Genomic DNA, 15,903 nt, shown 5'->3' with positions numbered 1-15,903 from the left:
CCATCGTAGAGAAATTGTGGGTGGAGTCAAGCGAACTGTCCAACCACTGGGTGGAACTCGGACGGACGCACGATTTTAAAAAAAGCTACAGATCTGAATACCTCCTTTCCGCTCCTCACCCCAAGATGCCTTTAGCCACACCACAACTATACACTAACACTGAAAGCACCCACAAACTATAATGCACCCAAAGAATGAAACCTGGGCGACAGCGAGTGTCCAATATTGCTTTACTGAGGATCTTTGTACATATGCCGACAGTGCAAAATCGGAAAGTATCCAAGTCGATTTTGTGCTATCCTAGGAGTAAACGTGGTTCAAGGTTATGTACAGTAAAGGAAGGGAAAGGGGAAGACAAGGGTAATGGTTTGGCATGGCAGCAAAAATAAAAATAAGGGGGTGGGGGGGGCGACTCGTGGATGTCTGCTTTTGCAGGATTCATAGGTGGGGTACTTGCAGTGAAAACGATTAAAAAAAGAAATCAAGTGATAAATAGCACACTCAAACGCTACATTTCAGTTGTGCGGCAGTTTGGGAGCGGCACTTAACATACAATACACGAAATGATCAAATGTATTCATTCAGTTTGCGACGACACGGTCAATGTTCCGGGATCTCAGACACGTTTCCACCATCGAACCAGACTGAAGCTTGGCTCACCCAACAAAACGGATTTTGCTGATACGTATAGACTACGACAGAGCAGATCAAAAGCCAGTTTGGAAACCTAGCTGGTAGAACTAAGGCTGAGGTTGTTAACAGTGCCTGAGTAAGCAAGTGACTCGGAGTGTGCGAGGAAATGAGTGAAGGCTGGTACAGTCAAAATTAGCACACAAAGATGAAGAAGAGTGGGAGGCGGGAGCAGAATGGGGATGGTGGGGTCAACACTTTTTGAAAACAAACACCAAGTATTTGATATATTTAGAGGCTAAAACTAAAACTTAACAATAATAACTTTCCTCAATTAAATTGTTTTCATGTTTAAATAAAAGCCAACACTGTCAAACCATTGTCCGAGAGAGCACCAGCTGGTATAATAATTTCCAAGCCACGGCCAAAATCGTAACCCGCCGAGTCCAATTCATAATTTACGCTGAGCTACAACTTGGTGGATCTGATAGAGAAAGTTATGCTTCTGCACATAATTTGCACACAAAGACAGGGCACAGAACGTCACGTCTTTCTACGTAGCCGTGCCACACAAAAGATGACACCGTGAGGGTGGAGCTGTTTGGGAGGGGAGGGGCTGGGAACTAGCTCCTCCCCTCACCAAAAAAGCCATCTCACCAAAAAACGTTTACATAATGTTATTGAAACAAAATACAAGCACACACCTAAATATGATGAAGAAAAATGAAACACTGCAACACGGGGTACGTTAAATGGCAGCTGTCTCTAAGGTGACTACAAGATAGAATGTTTTGCTATACAAGTGCATGAGCAGTGTGGAGGGTGGAAAGGTGTCAATAGTGAGGTGTCTGGGTCTTGGACGGCCGCACTGCCCTTTAGGAACCCAGGAGATCCACCCACGTTTAGCTACGGTATAATATTCATAATCGTTTTACAATACCATCATTTAATTCCTCCTCCACTTTATGTCTCCAAGTAGAATCTTCACACCGTAGACCCAAAGCCTGAAATGATAGCAAAGTGGATTTGATCAGCAAGTGGCAGAGCGATAATGATAAATAATGGGTCCAGCGGAGCTTTTGCCGCCAAAGGCGACAGAGAAATACTTTAAACTTCTCCATGCCACGGGAGGATTCAAAGGCTTCCCCAAAAGCTGCTTTGCAATTTGCACGCAGCTGCATTTTTGGCCTTTGCCGAGCGAAGCCTGACAATCGAACCAGAACAAATCACGAATCAGTGCAGATAAAATGGAATCAGAAGAAAGAAAGAAAAAAATAATCAACAGTAGCACTCCAATATCTACTTCCCATTACTTGTTGCACGCTTCCCAACTGTGACCAACCTACTTCCTGTGAGAACAATGCACACCAGAAGATTTCGTTTTGAGTAAATGTTAAAAAATGTAACCTGCAGAAAATTACAATGACCTATGCTTATTGGTTTAATTGAACAGTCATCCGTAATTGCACATTATGATTGCCAAGGATGCACTAGGATAAAATTTGCTAACGCAGCAACTCCCAGACTGCAGCAACATTTGTCGGGACAGGATGTCAAGGTTCCTTGGCATAGCCCACGGATTACGTTGAGCAAATGGAAGGTTCAGCTTTCCTACACCGAGCTTCCAAAGGTCAACTCCGAACACCGATGCTTTGATGACGACATGACAAAGGTGAATGGCAATGAGATTGGGAGGCAAGGGAAACGCTAAAGTGAGAGAACGAGTGAAGTGAGACGAGTTGGAGTTGCCGAGATGATTTTCACATTGTCTCAGGGGACGTTGAAAGGAACTCCTCAGCACGACGGTGTGCCTCCAAGGCCTTCATTGTGTACATGTCCTGGGGCAGCTCAGACTTACGTCGCATCAGCACCTTCTTTGGCTCAACCTTGGGCTGCAAGTTGATAGAAAGGATAGAAAAGTCACCTCTTCATTTTGGGATCAAGCACAAACAGAGATGAAAGGAATTGTGAATTCTGTAGAAGACAGCAATTAGGTTTGTACACCAGTGTATACAAAACATATGAAAGTGTCACAGCAAGGAAGTTTGACTTCCGATGAGAGCGGGGTTGAACAAACAAACAAAAAAACTGCAGGGAACACACAAAAATCCAAAACAAATATAATTGCAGTTCTTTCAGGATTTGATCCAATCCTAAAATAACCCAAAACTATCCAGTCCATCAATTTCATCCTCAAAATGGAAAACTTCTTGCTTTGATTTCAGGCACAACTGCCATGGGTTTGTGAAGATACGCCTCTGGAAATGCCTCATTGGATTCCGTTTCTCTTATTGCTCTGTTGGGTATACTTTTGCACTTAAAACTATGTATGAATAGTGAACCTCACCAAAGGGCCTAAACCTGTGTGAGCCATAACCCCAGACACCGTCCGCTCAACTACTTCTTCCTCAACGCCCAAATCTGTCTGCATATCATGCAGTCATGACATGTTGGCTGGAACAAGTTAAAGGTAGGATCAGAGGATAGTAGCTGGGATTTGTATAAGAGTAACGTTATTAATAAGCATTACCTGCTCCTGATCTACCTTAAATGTTTTGAAATAGTTTAATCATGCCAATGAACATACCCCACTCTCGATTATGGAGAAATGCACTCTTGCATCATATACATTGCCTTTTTGAAACCAATAAGCTGCCACAACCAGATTTCCCCTAATTTCAGCTGCAGAACGAGTTTTACAAGCCGCTCTTGCTCACAGCAGAGAGTTGAGAGTTGAGACTTCACCGCCAAGAGCCAAGCGATAATAAAATAAAAAATAAATAACATCGTTAAACATTTCAGAATCGTATTTAATATAAAATAAAGTTCCCTTACTTGTGGAAAGTGATACTTTTGGTTACTTTCAACTCACGAGAATGCCTGTGATTTCAGGCGAAAGAACAAAAGAACACCATCTTTTTAACTCCCCAGGGTATTCCAAGATGGCGGTAATGACTAATCGCTGGTGCCACTGACTTCCTACTTATCACCACAGCGGGGTGCGCTCCAGTTATTTGTACAGCTCATTGGGTACGATTCATTGTGATGCCGTCCATATTCCCCAATACTTTTACCTACCAGAACATAAAAAATGAAATACAGGATTGTACACAAATTACCCTTTCCAAAAACCATTAAAATAATGAAGTGGGACACGACGATGCGGTTTCCTGCACGTGAAAGAACATTTATCAGAGTTTTGTTCACTTTTTTTTCGTTTCCAAGCGTCTCTTGTGACACATGACCACATTTACTGCAAATGGCTTCCCCACAAGAAAAAGTGCAGTAAGTTGCTTGGTTTATCGACATTGAATCACCTGCGCAGGTTCTAATGAAGCTTCAGGATGACCTATGGAAAGCAGCAATCATTGAGAAAAATGATTTGCGAGTGGCATAAAAAAAGCTTACAGAGACCGGTAGCATCCTGCAGAGGAAGGGGCAGGCCAGGCCGCACGTTCGTACAAGTGGTGAGGATGTTGAACACGTTCGTGAATCGTTTGAGTGCAGTCCAAATAAGTCCATTCGGATTTGGACGATGACCTTGACAAACCTTGACAAAAAAACTCAGAAATGTCGTTTGACATGCAGGAAACCGCATCATTGTATCCAATATCATGTTACTATTTATTATGGTTTGAATTTGGAGAGGTAATTTGTGGACACCCTGTGATATCATCAGGTGGAAGGAGAGATGTGACAGAAGCAGCCTGACTGAAGCACTTTATGGATACTATTCCTGTACTGCCCTTCTTGTACTTCATATACAAAGTGTGCAGTAAGAAAGTCGCTTGCAAGCAACTGGTCTTTTCCATCTGGAAAGCTACCCTTTCCTGGGGAGGCCTGCGACCACTTTCGATAGCTAAACAATGAACACGTTTATTCTCAGGCATTCAAAAACCCAACACAAGGCCCACCTGACATGGAATTATTCAGACTGCTCCCTATCCTCCAAATCTAGGCGGTTACTAAAGTCCCTCACCTGCTCCCCTCTCCAAATTGAAGCTGGTTGCCCACCTGTATTCATTCAGCCCCCTATGCTCCCGATTGTAGAATCATCTCCCGGTTCCATTGTCTTGTCCTCCTCACTTCAGTCTGTCAAATGCATTGCCCATCGCTACCTCACATTCCGCATCTCTTCGAAACAGTGATTCTTTCCCATTCCATTCCTCTTCAGGCCATTCTTACTTGTTTTTTGTTATTCATCCATTATTCCTTATGAAGTTGATAAGTTCCCCCCACCACCACCTTATGAACCTTTCCTTAAGAAGAAATTAAGTTTATTTCTCATGAACGCCCCTCCCTCCCCCCCCTCCCACACCCCCAAACACCCATCACATACCCTTTAGTATCGTACAAACCTGTTCCCCCTTTGCTGTTCAGCTCCTCCACGATGATAGACCCTTGTATAGAAAAAAAGGTCGATTACTGGAACATGTTACATATATGTTCCATCATTTGTAAAAGATAATGCTGGAAATACAAATAATAAAGATAATCCAGAAATCCGTACTTCATTCCTCTTCCAAAGTCTTAGCTTTCTTCTCAAGATAATTTCTTTGTTCTCCTGGTGGAATTGGAGTGTGTCTTCATGTGATTTTAATCATCCAGCAATTCACAACTACAATCCCATGTCATTGCCCAGCCATACCAATGAGTTATCCAACCTGTTAATTCCCTGCATGCCGTGTCCATCAAGAACATCTCAACCACATGGTGATGCACCATCCTACCAGAACATAAAAAATGTCCTCAATCCTCAATCTGTCCTCAATCTCTGACCCAAAAGTCATGTCGACATGACACCCTCCGATATTATTATTTTTCTTACAGGGTTTAAGGCTCATGGATAAATTGTATTTAACTATTCTATCAACCCTGACCTCCATGGAAAGGAATTTAGCTTTCATTTTCGAAAAAAAGAACAAAAGTAACACTGTAAAAATGCAACATGAAGTGTGCGGCACAATATGAAAATGAATGAATGATCGTTTTAAGGCCATTTTCCCCACTAGAGCGGGGGTTAGCCGAGCGGGGGTTAGCCTTGCGGGCCCCATGACAATCATGGTTCCCTGTTTTGAGGCAATGTTTTTATGGCCGGATGCCCTTCCTGACGCCAACCCTTGGTCACACTCTTATGATGCGCAGGGATACGGTGTACCTATTCTAAACCGGGGTACACACCGTGATCATTCATCCCAGCAAGCTGGTACTCAATTTGCCGACCTCGGAAGGATGACAGGCTCAGTCAACCCCCCTGGCGTTAATTCAGCGATCGACCGGGATTCGAACCCAGGATCCTCGGATCCCAAGCCGGCACCCTAGCCGCTAAGCCAACACCAGGCTGGCGGCACAATGATGCAGTGTGCGGCACAATGATGAAACAAAATGTTTTTTCTAAATAATCCAGCAAAAGTGACGAGGACACACAGCAAGCAGAGCTTTAAAATGTGAATGTTATACAATATGTCGACATGGGAATGTTTTATAGTTTCCACATATCATTTTACAGTCACTCAAATCAAGTACACACACACACACACAAACATCAGCCCTTACATGTGCGACTGTCTCCACAACTCTCTTGAGCAAGACGATGTCTTCAGAAGACGGTGTGTCTGTGTCCATCGAAACCACAGTTCCATTTACCTCTTGCTCCAAGAATATCTGATACTGATGAAAACAGGGAAGGAAGGAGAAGAGGTGGGGGCAGAGGATGGAGAAGCGAATAAAAATAAATAAGGAACTCAAAAAAGGAAACATCCAGAGAGGTCACTTTCATATATATGTACTTATTACTAGCCTCAAAGGTTACAACAAAACCAAACAAGCATGCCAGCCAATCAAAACATTCCATAAACTGTCAAAACAAACAAATATGAGATGATAATTTTTCATAAAAAGTGACCCACCTCAGGGTTGGACTTCGCCAGATCGTCCAATTTGCTCCAAGCTTCCTCTCTGTCACGCAACTTCTGCTTCTCTCTGTGGGAGGGAGTACCATGGGAATAAGTGAATGACAAACAGTATGGACTCACCATTCCTGACTTATGGTGTCGATTTTTGGGAATCGCAGACAGACATCTTATAGAACCCCTTTCCAAGCCGCCATGTACCCACATTTATGAATAATCAGCACCAGAGACAAGTCCCACAATCGTTGTTCACCTGCTGATACTATTTTAAAATCCAACTGTTTATCAAACATAGGGGCAATACCCCTGGCGCTCACCTGGTAGAATAAACAGTATACTGCACCGACTAAGGGTATTTTAAACCAATTTCAATGGTTATTAGAAGAGAGGGCAGCATGTAGAAGCATAATAACATAATCATAAGACTTTAAACAAACAAAAAAATACCTATTTTGGGGGGGCAAACCACCCTCCCCCAACCCCATATACCTCCTAAGACTCCAATTTTTCTAATGACTTGAACAAACATTGGTACATCATGAGTGATGAAGGTTGTGCTCAAGTTTCATCGAAATAGTGTGTGTAGTTTAAGAGGAAAAAGCAAATTTCTATTTTGGGAGGTTAAACCAGAACCCACTTTGGACCTCTGATACTATGGCCCCTATGCCTGTATCATCCTTGGGTTATGAACATCATAAATTCAATTATTCACTCATATCAGGTCATATATCAGATATATGGAGTTTTAGATAAGAATTTCAATTCAACCAATTATGGCTGAAACACCACTTCACTGATGATGTCATCGTTATTACCATATATACCCCATGGGGAGTTGTTGGCATATGCCAAGATTCAATTTCTTTTGTTCAGCCGTTTCGAAGAAAATGTCGAAAACATTTCCATTAATCCAATATGGTTGCCACACCATGTGACCTTTGACGTCAGAGTTAGCAATAAAATATTCTCCATGGTTTAAAGTTTAAAGTTCCTCCAATGTGTAAAGTTTCGCATTGATCGGAAAAGTGGTTGCAGCGAAAAATATTTCTAAAGCGAAAATATATAGATGTGCACACAGAGAGACAGACGGGCATTGCAATATCTCGAATCCCCTTCTGTGCAGGACTAATGAGGAAACTCACTGATGCCGCTCAGCCTTGTACTGCTGCGTGCATTCATCAAACAGTTTCTGATTCATCTCCATGAACAACTTCAGTGCGTTGTAGATAAGGCCGTGGATGGTTCTAAATTGAGGAAACAAAATACATTACTGGCATTTTCTTAGTTCATAGAAAAACAAACAATAAATAGAAAATACAAAACATCAACGGAGGATAGCTTAATAGCACAAGGTTCAAAGTCAAGAAACAAGAATGCAAGCTCCAAATAACAGGCTGGTTCTTTGTTGGTTTTTCCAAACTTGTGACTCATAGAAATCTTAAAAGCACAAGTTTATCTCCTACCTCTGTCATCTATTAAAGCTATTATATACAGAAAACAAGTTTAGAGAGCCAAAAAAAAATTCAGGTTACACAAAGGTAAATAAGACAAATGCAAAGGGACAGTCACTCAAGTTTCAAAATAATTCGATCTTCTTGGACACAATGTTGCTTGTGGATATGTATAAGCAAATACACACACACACACACACACAGGAAAGCTTTGAGAACAAGAACACTTCACAAACTCGTACAAAAATCATGATCCCTTATTGAAACGGAGATGGATACTTCGAGACCTGGGAGGACTCCGTTCCATCTTCTGAAATCCGTATATGGAGATGCAAGCACTCTCTCATGCAACTTCTCAGCTCTAGACCAGAAGCAAGGAGCACTTTGCTCAATGTAGTGGAGAGTTCTGAGGGTTTAGGATCATGTTGTGAACTTGCACGAACATTGTCACATTATTTTTTAAATGTCGTTGGCATTTTCAATATTTGATGTATCGACACTGCCGCCCACGGGCAGTGCAGCTTGCGGTTTCCTGCGCTAGGACGTGGAGGCCTGAGACGAACCGGGACGATTCCTGACGAGGTTCAAGAGCAGCTCGGAGGGAAGAGTTTTTCGGAGCTGTTTTCGGATGACGTGCTGATGTCCTTGGACTTCATGCCAGGCTCTGGGCCGACTGGGCCGACGTGTGTGGTATTCAGCAGCATAGATTCAACGAAAAGCCCGACCGAATATCGTCGCTTCGTGGCTGCTTTCCACTGCCGAAATCCAGCGCAGCTTGGGCGACTTTGCCCCTGTTTGGAGAACACCCAGCGAGGCCTTCATCGGGGCCAAGCAAGCAAGGGCGTGTCGGGACCTGGTTCGCGCCATTGACCGAGTGGTTCGCACCAACCGGGGCTGTTTTCGGATGACGTGCTGATGTCCTTGGACTTCGCGCCAGGTTCTGGGTCGACGTGCATCGAAGTCATTTCCAAGGGTGTGGTGCTGACCGGGCCGCCGTGGTGCTGAGCGGGCAAACGTGGCGTGGTGCTGACGGGGCCCCCGCAGCCGTGATGCCCCCCCCCATCCACCCCCCCCCCCCCCCCGAATTTCCATGTTTTAAACTATTCCCAGTGTTTACCCTGGATTAGAATAGGTACACCGTATCCCTGCGTGTCGTAAGAGACGACTAAGAGGGTTGGCGTCAGGAAGGTCATCCGGCCATAAAAACATTGCCTCAAAAAGAGAACCATGACAATTACAACTACATATGGGCAGGGTACAGCCCGAAGTGGAGATCGGTTTCTGAGGTTTGGGACATGGAATGTAGGGACAATGACAGGGAGATCAGGAGAAGTGGTGGAAGTATTGGTCAGAAGAAGAGTGGACATATGTTGTGTGCAAGAAACGAGATGGAAAGGAAGTGGTGTGAGAATGGTGAAGGGTAGGCAGGGACAGAAATACAAGTTTGTGTGGCAAGGGTGCCTGGAGGGCGTGAATGGTGTTGGTGTCCTGTTTTCTGAGGAGTTTGTAGACAGTGTGGTGAGTGTGACGAGAGTGAGTGATAGGTTGATGATGATGAAAATGATGACTGGAAAGCTCTTGGTGAACGTCATCTCGGGATATGCTCCGCAGGTTGGTCGGAGCGATGAAGAGAAGGACAAGTTCTGGTGTGCGATAGAAAAGCTGATGGAAAACGTGAAAGATGAGGAAGTTGTTGTGGTAGGAGGAGACCTAAATGGACATGTGGGAAGGAGTATGGATGGTTTTGGGGGAGTCCATGGGGGTTACGGATATGGTGTGAGAAATGGAGAAGTTGAAAGGATTTTAGAGTTTGCTGATGGAGCTGATTTGTAATACTCAGTTACAGAAAGAGGATAATACTCTTGTTACATACACGTCAGGTAGGTCGACGACAACCGTTGACTACCTGATGGTGCGTAGGCGAGATAGGCGGCACCTCCGGGACACAAAGGTGATCCCGGGGGAGGAGGCTGTTTCACAGCACCACTTGGTTGTCTGCGACATAAGGGTGAAAGGTGCGAGGAGAGCTCAGCGGGTGAAGTACCAACCGAGAATGAAGGTGTGTAGGTTGAAAGAGGCGACAGTAAGGGAGGCATTAAAAGAGAGGCTGAGTAGGGTAGAGGATGATGTGGTTGAGCTTGAAAGTGGTTGGATGTCAATGAAAGCTAGTCTGTTGGGAGCCGTTGGTGAGGTATGTGGATGGACAAAAGGACCACCGAGGCACTCGGAAACATGGTGGTGGGATGATGAAGTTGGAAAGAGGATTGACAAGAAGAGGAAGAAGTTCAAGGAATGGCAGAAGGCAAAGTGTACGGGAGCAGAAACAGCAGAGCATGAAAGTTATAAGGCAGCCACGAAGGCTGCAAAGAAAGAGGGAGCAAAGGCGCAGGAGGCATGTAGGAAAATGTTCGGAGAACGCTTGGATTCAGAAGAGGGTCAGAGAGCAGTATTCAGGATTGCAAAGCAGATAGCGAAAGAGAGGTGTGATGTGATGGGGGTGAGTTGCTTGAAGGATGAAGTGGGACAAATCGTTGTGGACCCAGATGGAATTAAAGGAAGATGGAAAAGATATATGGAAATGCTGTTGAATACAGAGAATGAATGGGATGGCAACATAGAGAGTAACCCAGTTTTAGGACCGGCAGAGAAGATAACTGTTGTGAAAATAAACCAAGTCCACAACTTTGTCCCATAGGTAGGTTTAATCTTAATCAGATCTTTAGCATCATCCTGTAAAATACAATCATGCAATAGATATCAGGATCTTGGCATCATATAGGGAGGATCGATTATTAGTCAATGCAAGCAAGCCTAGAATACATGTGCGGGTACGTACCATTCAGGACTACATGTCATAGTAAAATGTCACAGGAGTGGCTCAGCGTCACGAACGTCCGAGGTCTTATAGACGCCCCTCTGCGGTTTAAGTGGGCATCACTCCTGGGTTCAACTTTGATATACATTTTCACTACATTTTCCCCGCCGTTAGAACTACACTGCCGCTCGGCAGGAATCAAGCGTGCGTCAGCATTAATTGATTGGGGACGTCATTCCGTGTCAGTCGGTCCATCCGTAGCGGTCAGGGTGGCGAATTACCCTGCCAACACGGGTCCGGAAACTACCGGGTACGGCCTCCCCAAGCCCGGAGTCCCCTGCTTCGGAGTAGCCGCTGGAGGCAGGTGTCGGAGGGGGCACCTCAGGGCCTTCATGCAGGGGTGTATTTGACGAAGGAAGGGACGGCAGATGTTCCATAGAGGAAGCTTCGGGAGAGTCCATAGACTCGTAGATCGGTTCGTCGATATCCCCATAAGGGTCGATGACCCCACATGGGGCGAGATGGCGTACGGAGACAGTGGACTCGCGTCCATCTGCCGTCATCACACGAGCATGCTCGGGATTAGCCTGGAGTACCTGCACCTTATCCACTAAGGGGACGTACTTGCTTGTGCGAACCGCACGTTTGAGATAGGCCGGCCCCGGCTCAGCGAGCCAACTGGGTAAGGATCGGATACTACCCGAGCTTCTAGGGTGGTGGAACAGTCTCTCGTGAGGAGTCTGGTTGGTGGCCGTACATAGAAGAGCCCTGATCGAGTTCAGCGCCGCAGGTAGTGACCAAGCCCATTTATCGAGGCCACGGCCGAAGGTCCTAAGATTTAGCATGACGGCCCTCCATATAATCCCATTGAAGCGTTCGACCTGCCCATTCGCCTGGGGCCTGTACGGTGTGGTGTAACTCGAAGCGACATTATTTTGGAGCAAGTAACCCCTCACTTCCTGCGACAGGAACACCGCACCCCAATCGGTATGCACGTAGGCCGGATACCCGAACATAGAAAACAGATTCTGCAGGCACCGTATGACCGTGGCAGCCGTCATATCCACGCACGTGTAAGCAAAAGGGAATCGCGAGTACTCATCAACGATAGTGAGCAGATAACGAGAGTTACTCGACACCGGCAGTGGCCCTTTGAAATCCATTGCCAATCTCTCCCACGGTCTAGTAGCCCTAACCAGCGTCCCCATGGGAGGGTTGTAAAAACGCGGTTTGAGTTCCGCACATATAGCGCAGTCGCGGCAGATCCGGCGGATGTCCTCAATCGAGTACGGCAGATTACCACTACGCACAAAATGAGCGAAACGCATCACCCCAGGATGACACATAGTGCTGTGCAAAGCACGCAGACCCTCCAGAGTTATGATACCCGCGCACGTAGCCGGCCTCGATAAGGCGTCGGCGACCAGGTTATCCTTCCCCGGGCGATATTTGATGGTGTAGCAGAAGTCGGCGAGTTCGATACGCCAGCGAGTGATTTTCTCATTCTTAATGCGTTGAGCATGTAAGGTGTCGTACATGAACGCTACGCTTTGTTGGTCCGTGATGATTTGGAAGCATCGCCCGAGTAAGTACGGTCGCCATCGCCGAATGGACTCGACGATCGCGTACGCTTCCTTTTCGACAGACGAATGCCTCCGCTCAGCGGAGGTGAGAGTCCGCGAAAAGAAAGCCACAGGGCCCCCCACCCCCCCCCCCCCCCCCCCTGGGAGAGTGTCGCCGCTATCGCATGATCTGAGGCATCACTTTATAAGACGAAAGGTTCGCTCTCGTCGATCGTCGCCACAGCGGCGCCAGCGATGTCGGCCTTAAGGCCCCCGAAGGCTGCCAAGGCGGCTGGGCCCATGGGGAACGTGTCGCAGGCCACAAGGGGGCGGAGCTTCACGGAGAAATTTTGCACCCACTTCGAATAGTGGGCGAACAGCCCGAGAGCGCGCTTCAGCGAAGCTCAATCGCTAGGCGGAGCCATATCGAGCAAAGGTCGCAGACGCTCCTTATCTGGAGCGACAGCCATGGGTCACGGTGTACCCCAGAAGATCTATCGTGCGTAGAGTAACGACACTTAGCCTCATTCATGGTTAGGCGATACCTCTGCGCGACCTCGAGGAAGCACTTCAGATTAGCATCATGATGCCCCTGGTCATACCCACAAACAGTAAGATTGTCCAGATATACAAAGACATCTGTCAAGTTCTCCTTAGTAACGAGGTCGTCCATAGCCCTCTGAAAACAGGCGACCCCGTTCGTCACCCCAAAAGGTAGTCGGGTGAACTGGTATAACCTTTGACCCGATTCAAAGGCGGTATAGATGCGATCAGCCCTAGAGATGGGGATCTGATGATACGCACTACGCAGATCGAGAGTGCTGTAGACTGAGTACTGGGCCACCTGTCGTACCAGCGCGTCCATCCCCGGTAACGGGTAGGCGTCCAGCTGTGTAAAGCGATTAACCGTCTGTGAATAGTCGATTACCATGCGTCGGCGATGGGCTTCACTTCGCACCACTAAGACCTGGGCCCGCCACGGCGACCGGCTAGGTTCTATGATACCTTCCTTTAAGAGCTGGGCCGTTTCTTCCGCAATGAATTGCGCGTCTGCTCGTGAGTAACGCCGTGATTTGACCGCTACAGGAGTGCAGTCAGTGGTCAGGTTGGGGAACAGCGAAAGAGGCTCAATTTCCATTTTCGCGAGTGCACACACAGCAAGCGTGTCAGTCCCACCGAATTCCATTTCCAAACGTCCATGTCGCTTAAGAAAATCGTGTCCCAACAGAATGTCAGCACATAAAGCAGGCAAGACCATGAGATGTACATCTGGAAACATGCGTCCCTTTATCACAAGCTTCAATCGACATTCCCCTTTTGTGCTGAGCCTAAGCCCCTGGGAGGCCATGAAGATCTGTCATGTTGTCCCGAGGACCGGCCACCCATGTTTACGCACCAGTCGATGATCGATAAAACTATCCGTAGACCCCGTGTCGACTAAAGCCCGCGCAAAAATGCCTTCGACCATGAGTGGAATAATGGCCTGAGCAAGGCCGGAAGATCCGGCAGGTATTGAGCCATCCGAGCGAGAAGATCGCGCCTCGCGTGTGGATCCCACGCGGCTGCAGTTTTCCGGTCGTTTGAGCAGCCTCCGGAGGGCACTCGTGTCAAAGGCATAGTTGGTCGTGCCAAAGCAGGAGCTTCAGGAGCTTGTAATCCGTATGAGCAGCCGTCAGAGGGCGCTCGTGTCACGCGAGAAGGATCGCAGCCAATTGTCGTTTCACGTGCCGAGGCAAGAGCGTGTAGTTCGTACGAGCTGCCGTCGGATGGCACTCGTGTCACGTGCATTGTTTTCCGCGTCAAAGCGGGAGCTTGTCGTTTGTTTGAGTAGCCTTCGGAGGGCGGTCGGATGCCAGTCAAGGACGGTCGCTCTGCGGTCGGTCGTGTTCGCGCCATTTGTTTTGGCGGCCCGATGTATCTCACCAAGGTCAAGCGTGCAGCCAGGGGCCCATGAGGAGGAGGACCGCTCATCAAAGTCGGGTGAGGCACCCCGCTCTGTGCTCGGTCCGTTGGCTCGGCGATAAGCCCATTCAAGGTCGCGCGAGTTCGTGCGCCCCGCGCGGTCTTTCGGCAGACTTTTGCAAAATGTCCTTTAGTCGAACACAAATGGCATATTGCTTCCCGAGCCGGACACGCCGACCTGGGATGCTGTCGATTGCCACAGAAGTAATACGTAGCATTTCGTACAGGCCTTGGCCTGGCCGCCGTAGCCGCAGCCAAGCCGGAATCCGAGTCCACCTCGGGAGCGGCCAAGGGCTCCGCTAGCGTGGTCGAGTCCGCTCCCGTATCCTCGGCGGTAGCCCTCTCCGGTCGCGCGAGTTGAGAAGTCCCCGCGATGACCCGTGTGTGGTCATAGGTGGTAGATTGTTCCCGGGCCTCAGTGTAGACGTGTGCCACCCATAGAGCCTCCGCGAACGTCAGGTCAGCTGTCTCCAAAAGTCTTAGCCTGAGAGCAGTAGAACCGATCCCAGAGACGAAAGCGTCTCGGACAAGATCATCCTGGACTTGCTCGTGAGTGCAGACCTCTTGGGTACTGTCCGCAAATAGTTGCCGTAGCTCCTGGGCGAAGCGGTCTATCGACTCAGTGGGCTGTTGCCGCCGCGATGAGAGCAGATACCTGGTGTACACCACGCTCCGTTTCTTAATGTAAATTCGCTTTAGCTCCGCCACAGCGGCATCGTACGTCGTACATCGTTCAATGCTCCTGTAGACGTGGTGGTCCACTTTAGTCTGCAGCACGTCCAGTTTCGTTTCAGCAGTGGGAAAGGTATCCTGGGCTTTGAACTGGTTCTCCAGTGACCTGAGCCAGTGAGTTAACTCCGAGCCCGAATCCGCAGCTTGTGGGTCGGCGCTGAATGTCGGTACATGGATCACCTTGTGTCCCGCCATTTCCGTAGATCTTGATTGAGATTAAATGTTGTGAAAATAAACCAAGTCCACAACTTTGTCCCATAGGTAGGTTTAATCTCAATCAGATCTTTAGCATCATCCTGTAAAATACAATCATGCAATAGATATCAGGATCTTGGCATCATATAGGGAGGATCGATTTATTAGTCAATGCAAGCAAGCCTAGAATACATGTGCGGGTACGTACCATTCAGGACTACATGTCATAGTAAAATGTCACAGGAGTGGCTCAGCGTCGCGGACGTCCGAGGTCTTACAGACGCCCCTCTGCGGTTTAAGTCGGCATCACTCCTGGGTTCAACTTTGATATACATTTTCACTATAATAACTGAGAAGGAAGTTGAGGAAGCGATAAAAGCAATGAAGAGTAGAAAAGCGGGAGGGCCGACGGGAGTTGTGGGAGATATGTTGAAGGCAGCAGGAAGTTGGGGTGTGAAGAGAATGACAGAGATCTGTAATCTGGCAGTGAAAGAAGGCCGCATTCCAGTGGATTGGGAAGTGAGTACCCTCGTCTCTCTATACAAGGGGAAAGGTGACCCTCTAGATTGCGGCTCGTACCGAGTGATAAATTTATTGGAGCATGGAATGAAGGTATTGGAAAGGGTGTTGGAGAGGAGGATAAG

General features: G+C 47.4%; 1 protein-coding gene across 4 annotated transcripts in view; it reads right to left on the bottom strand.

Moving 5' to 3' along the window:
- Positions 1 to 213: 213 nt before the first annotated feature.
- The window catches only part of LOC137417543 (serine/threonine-protein phosphatase 2A 56 kDa regulatory subunit gamma isoform), a 212,221-nt gene continuing 196,531 nt past the window's right edge, over positions 214 to 15,903 (bottom strand). For 2 of the 4 annotated variants that reach the window (XM_078787094.1, XM_078787096.1), the window contains 5 exons: positions 7,685 to 7,786; positions 6,540 to 6,612; positions 6,187 to 6,300; positions 4,039 to 4,180; positions 214 to 2,522 (listed from right to left, as the gene is read on the bottom strand). In XM_078787094.1, the coding sequence (XP_078643220.1) occupies positions 2,512 to 2,522; positions 4,039 to 4,180; positions 6,187 to 6,300; positions 6,540 to 6,612; positions 7,685 to 7,786 (442 nt within the window). In that variant the 3' untranslated portion in view covers positions 214 to 2,511. The remainder of the gene's footprint in view (positions 2,523 to 4,038; positions 4,181 to 6,186; positions 6,301 to 6,539; positions 6,613 to 7,684; positions 7,787 to 15,903) is intronic. The other 2 variants (XM_078787095.1, XM_078787097.1) reach the window with 1 other exon arrangement.

This window comes from Myxine glutinosa, chromosome 11, assembly GCF_964187855.1.
Source record: "Myxine glutinosa chromosome 11, kmMyxGlut1.1, whole genome shotgun sequence".
Lineage (NCBI taxonomy): Eukaryota > Metazoa > Chordata > Myxini > Myxiniformes > Myxinidae > Myxine > Myxine glutinosa.
Note: the sequence above shows the minus strand (reverse complement) of the source record. Positions and strands in the feature narration are given on the sequence as shown.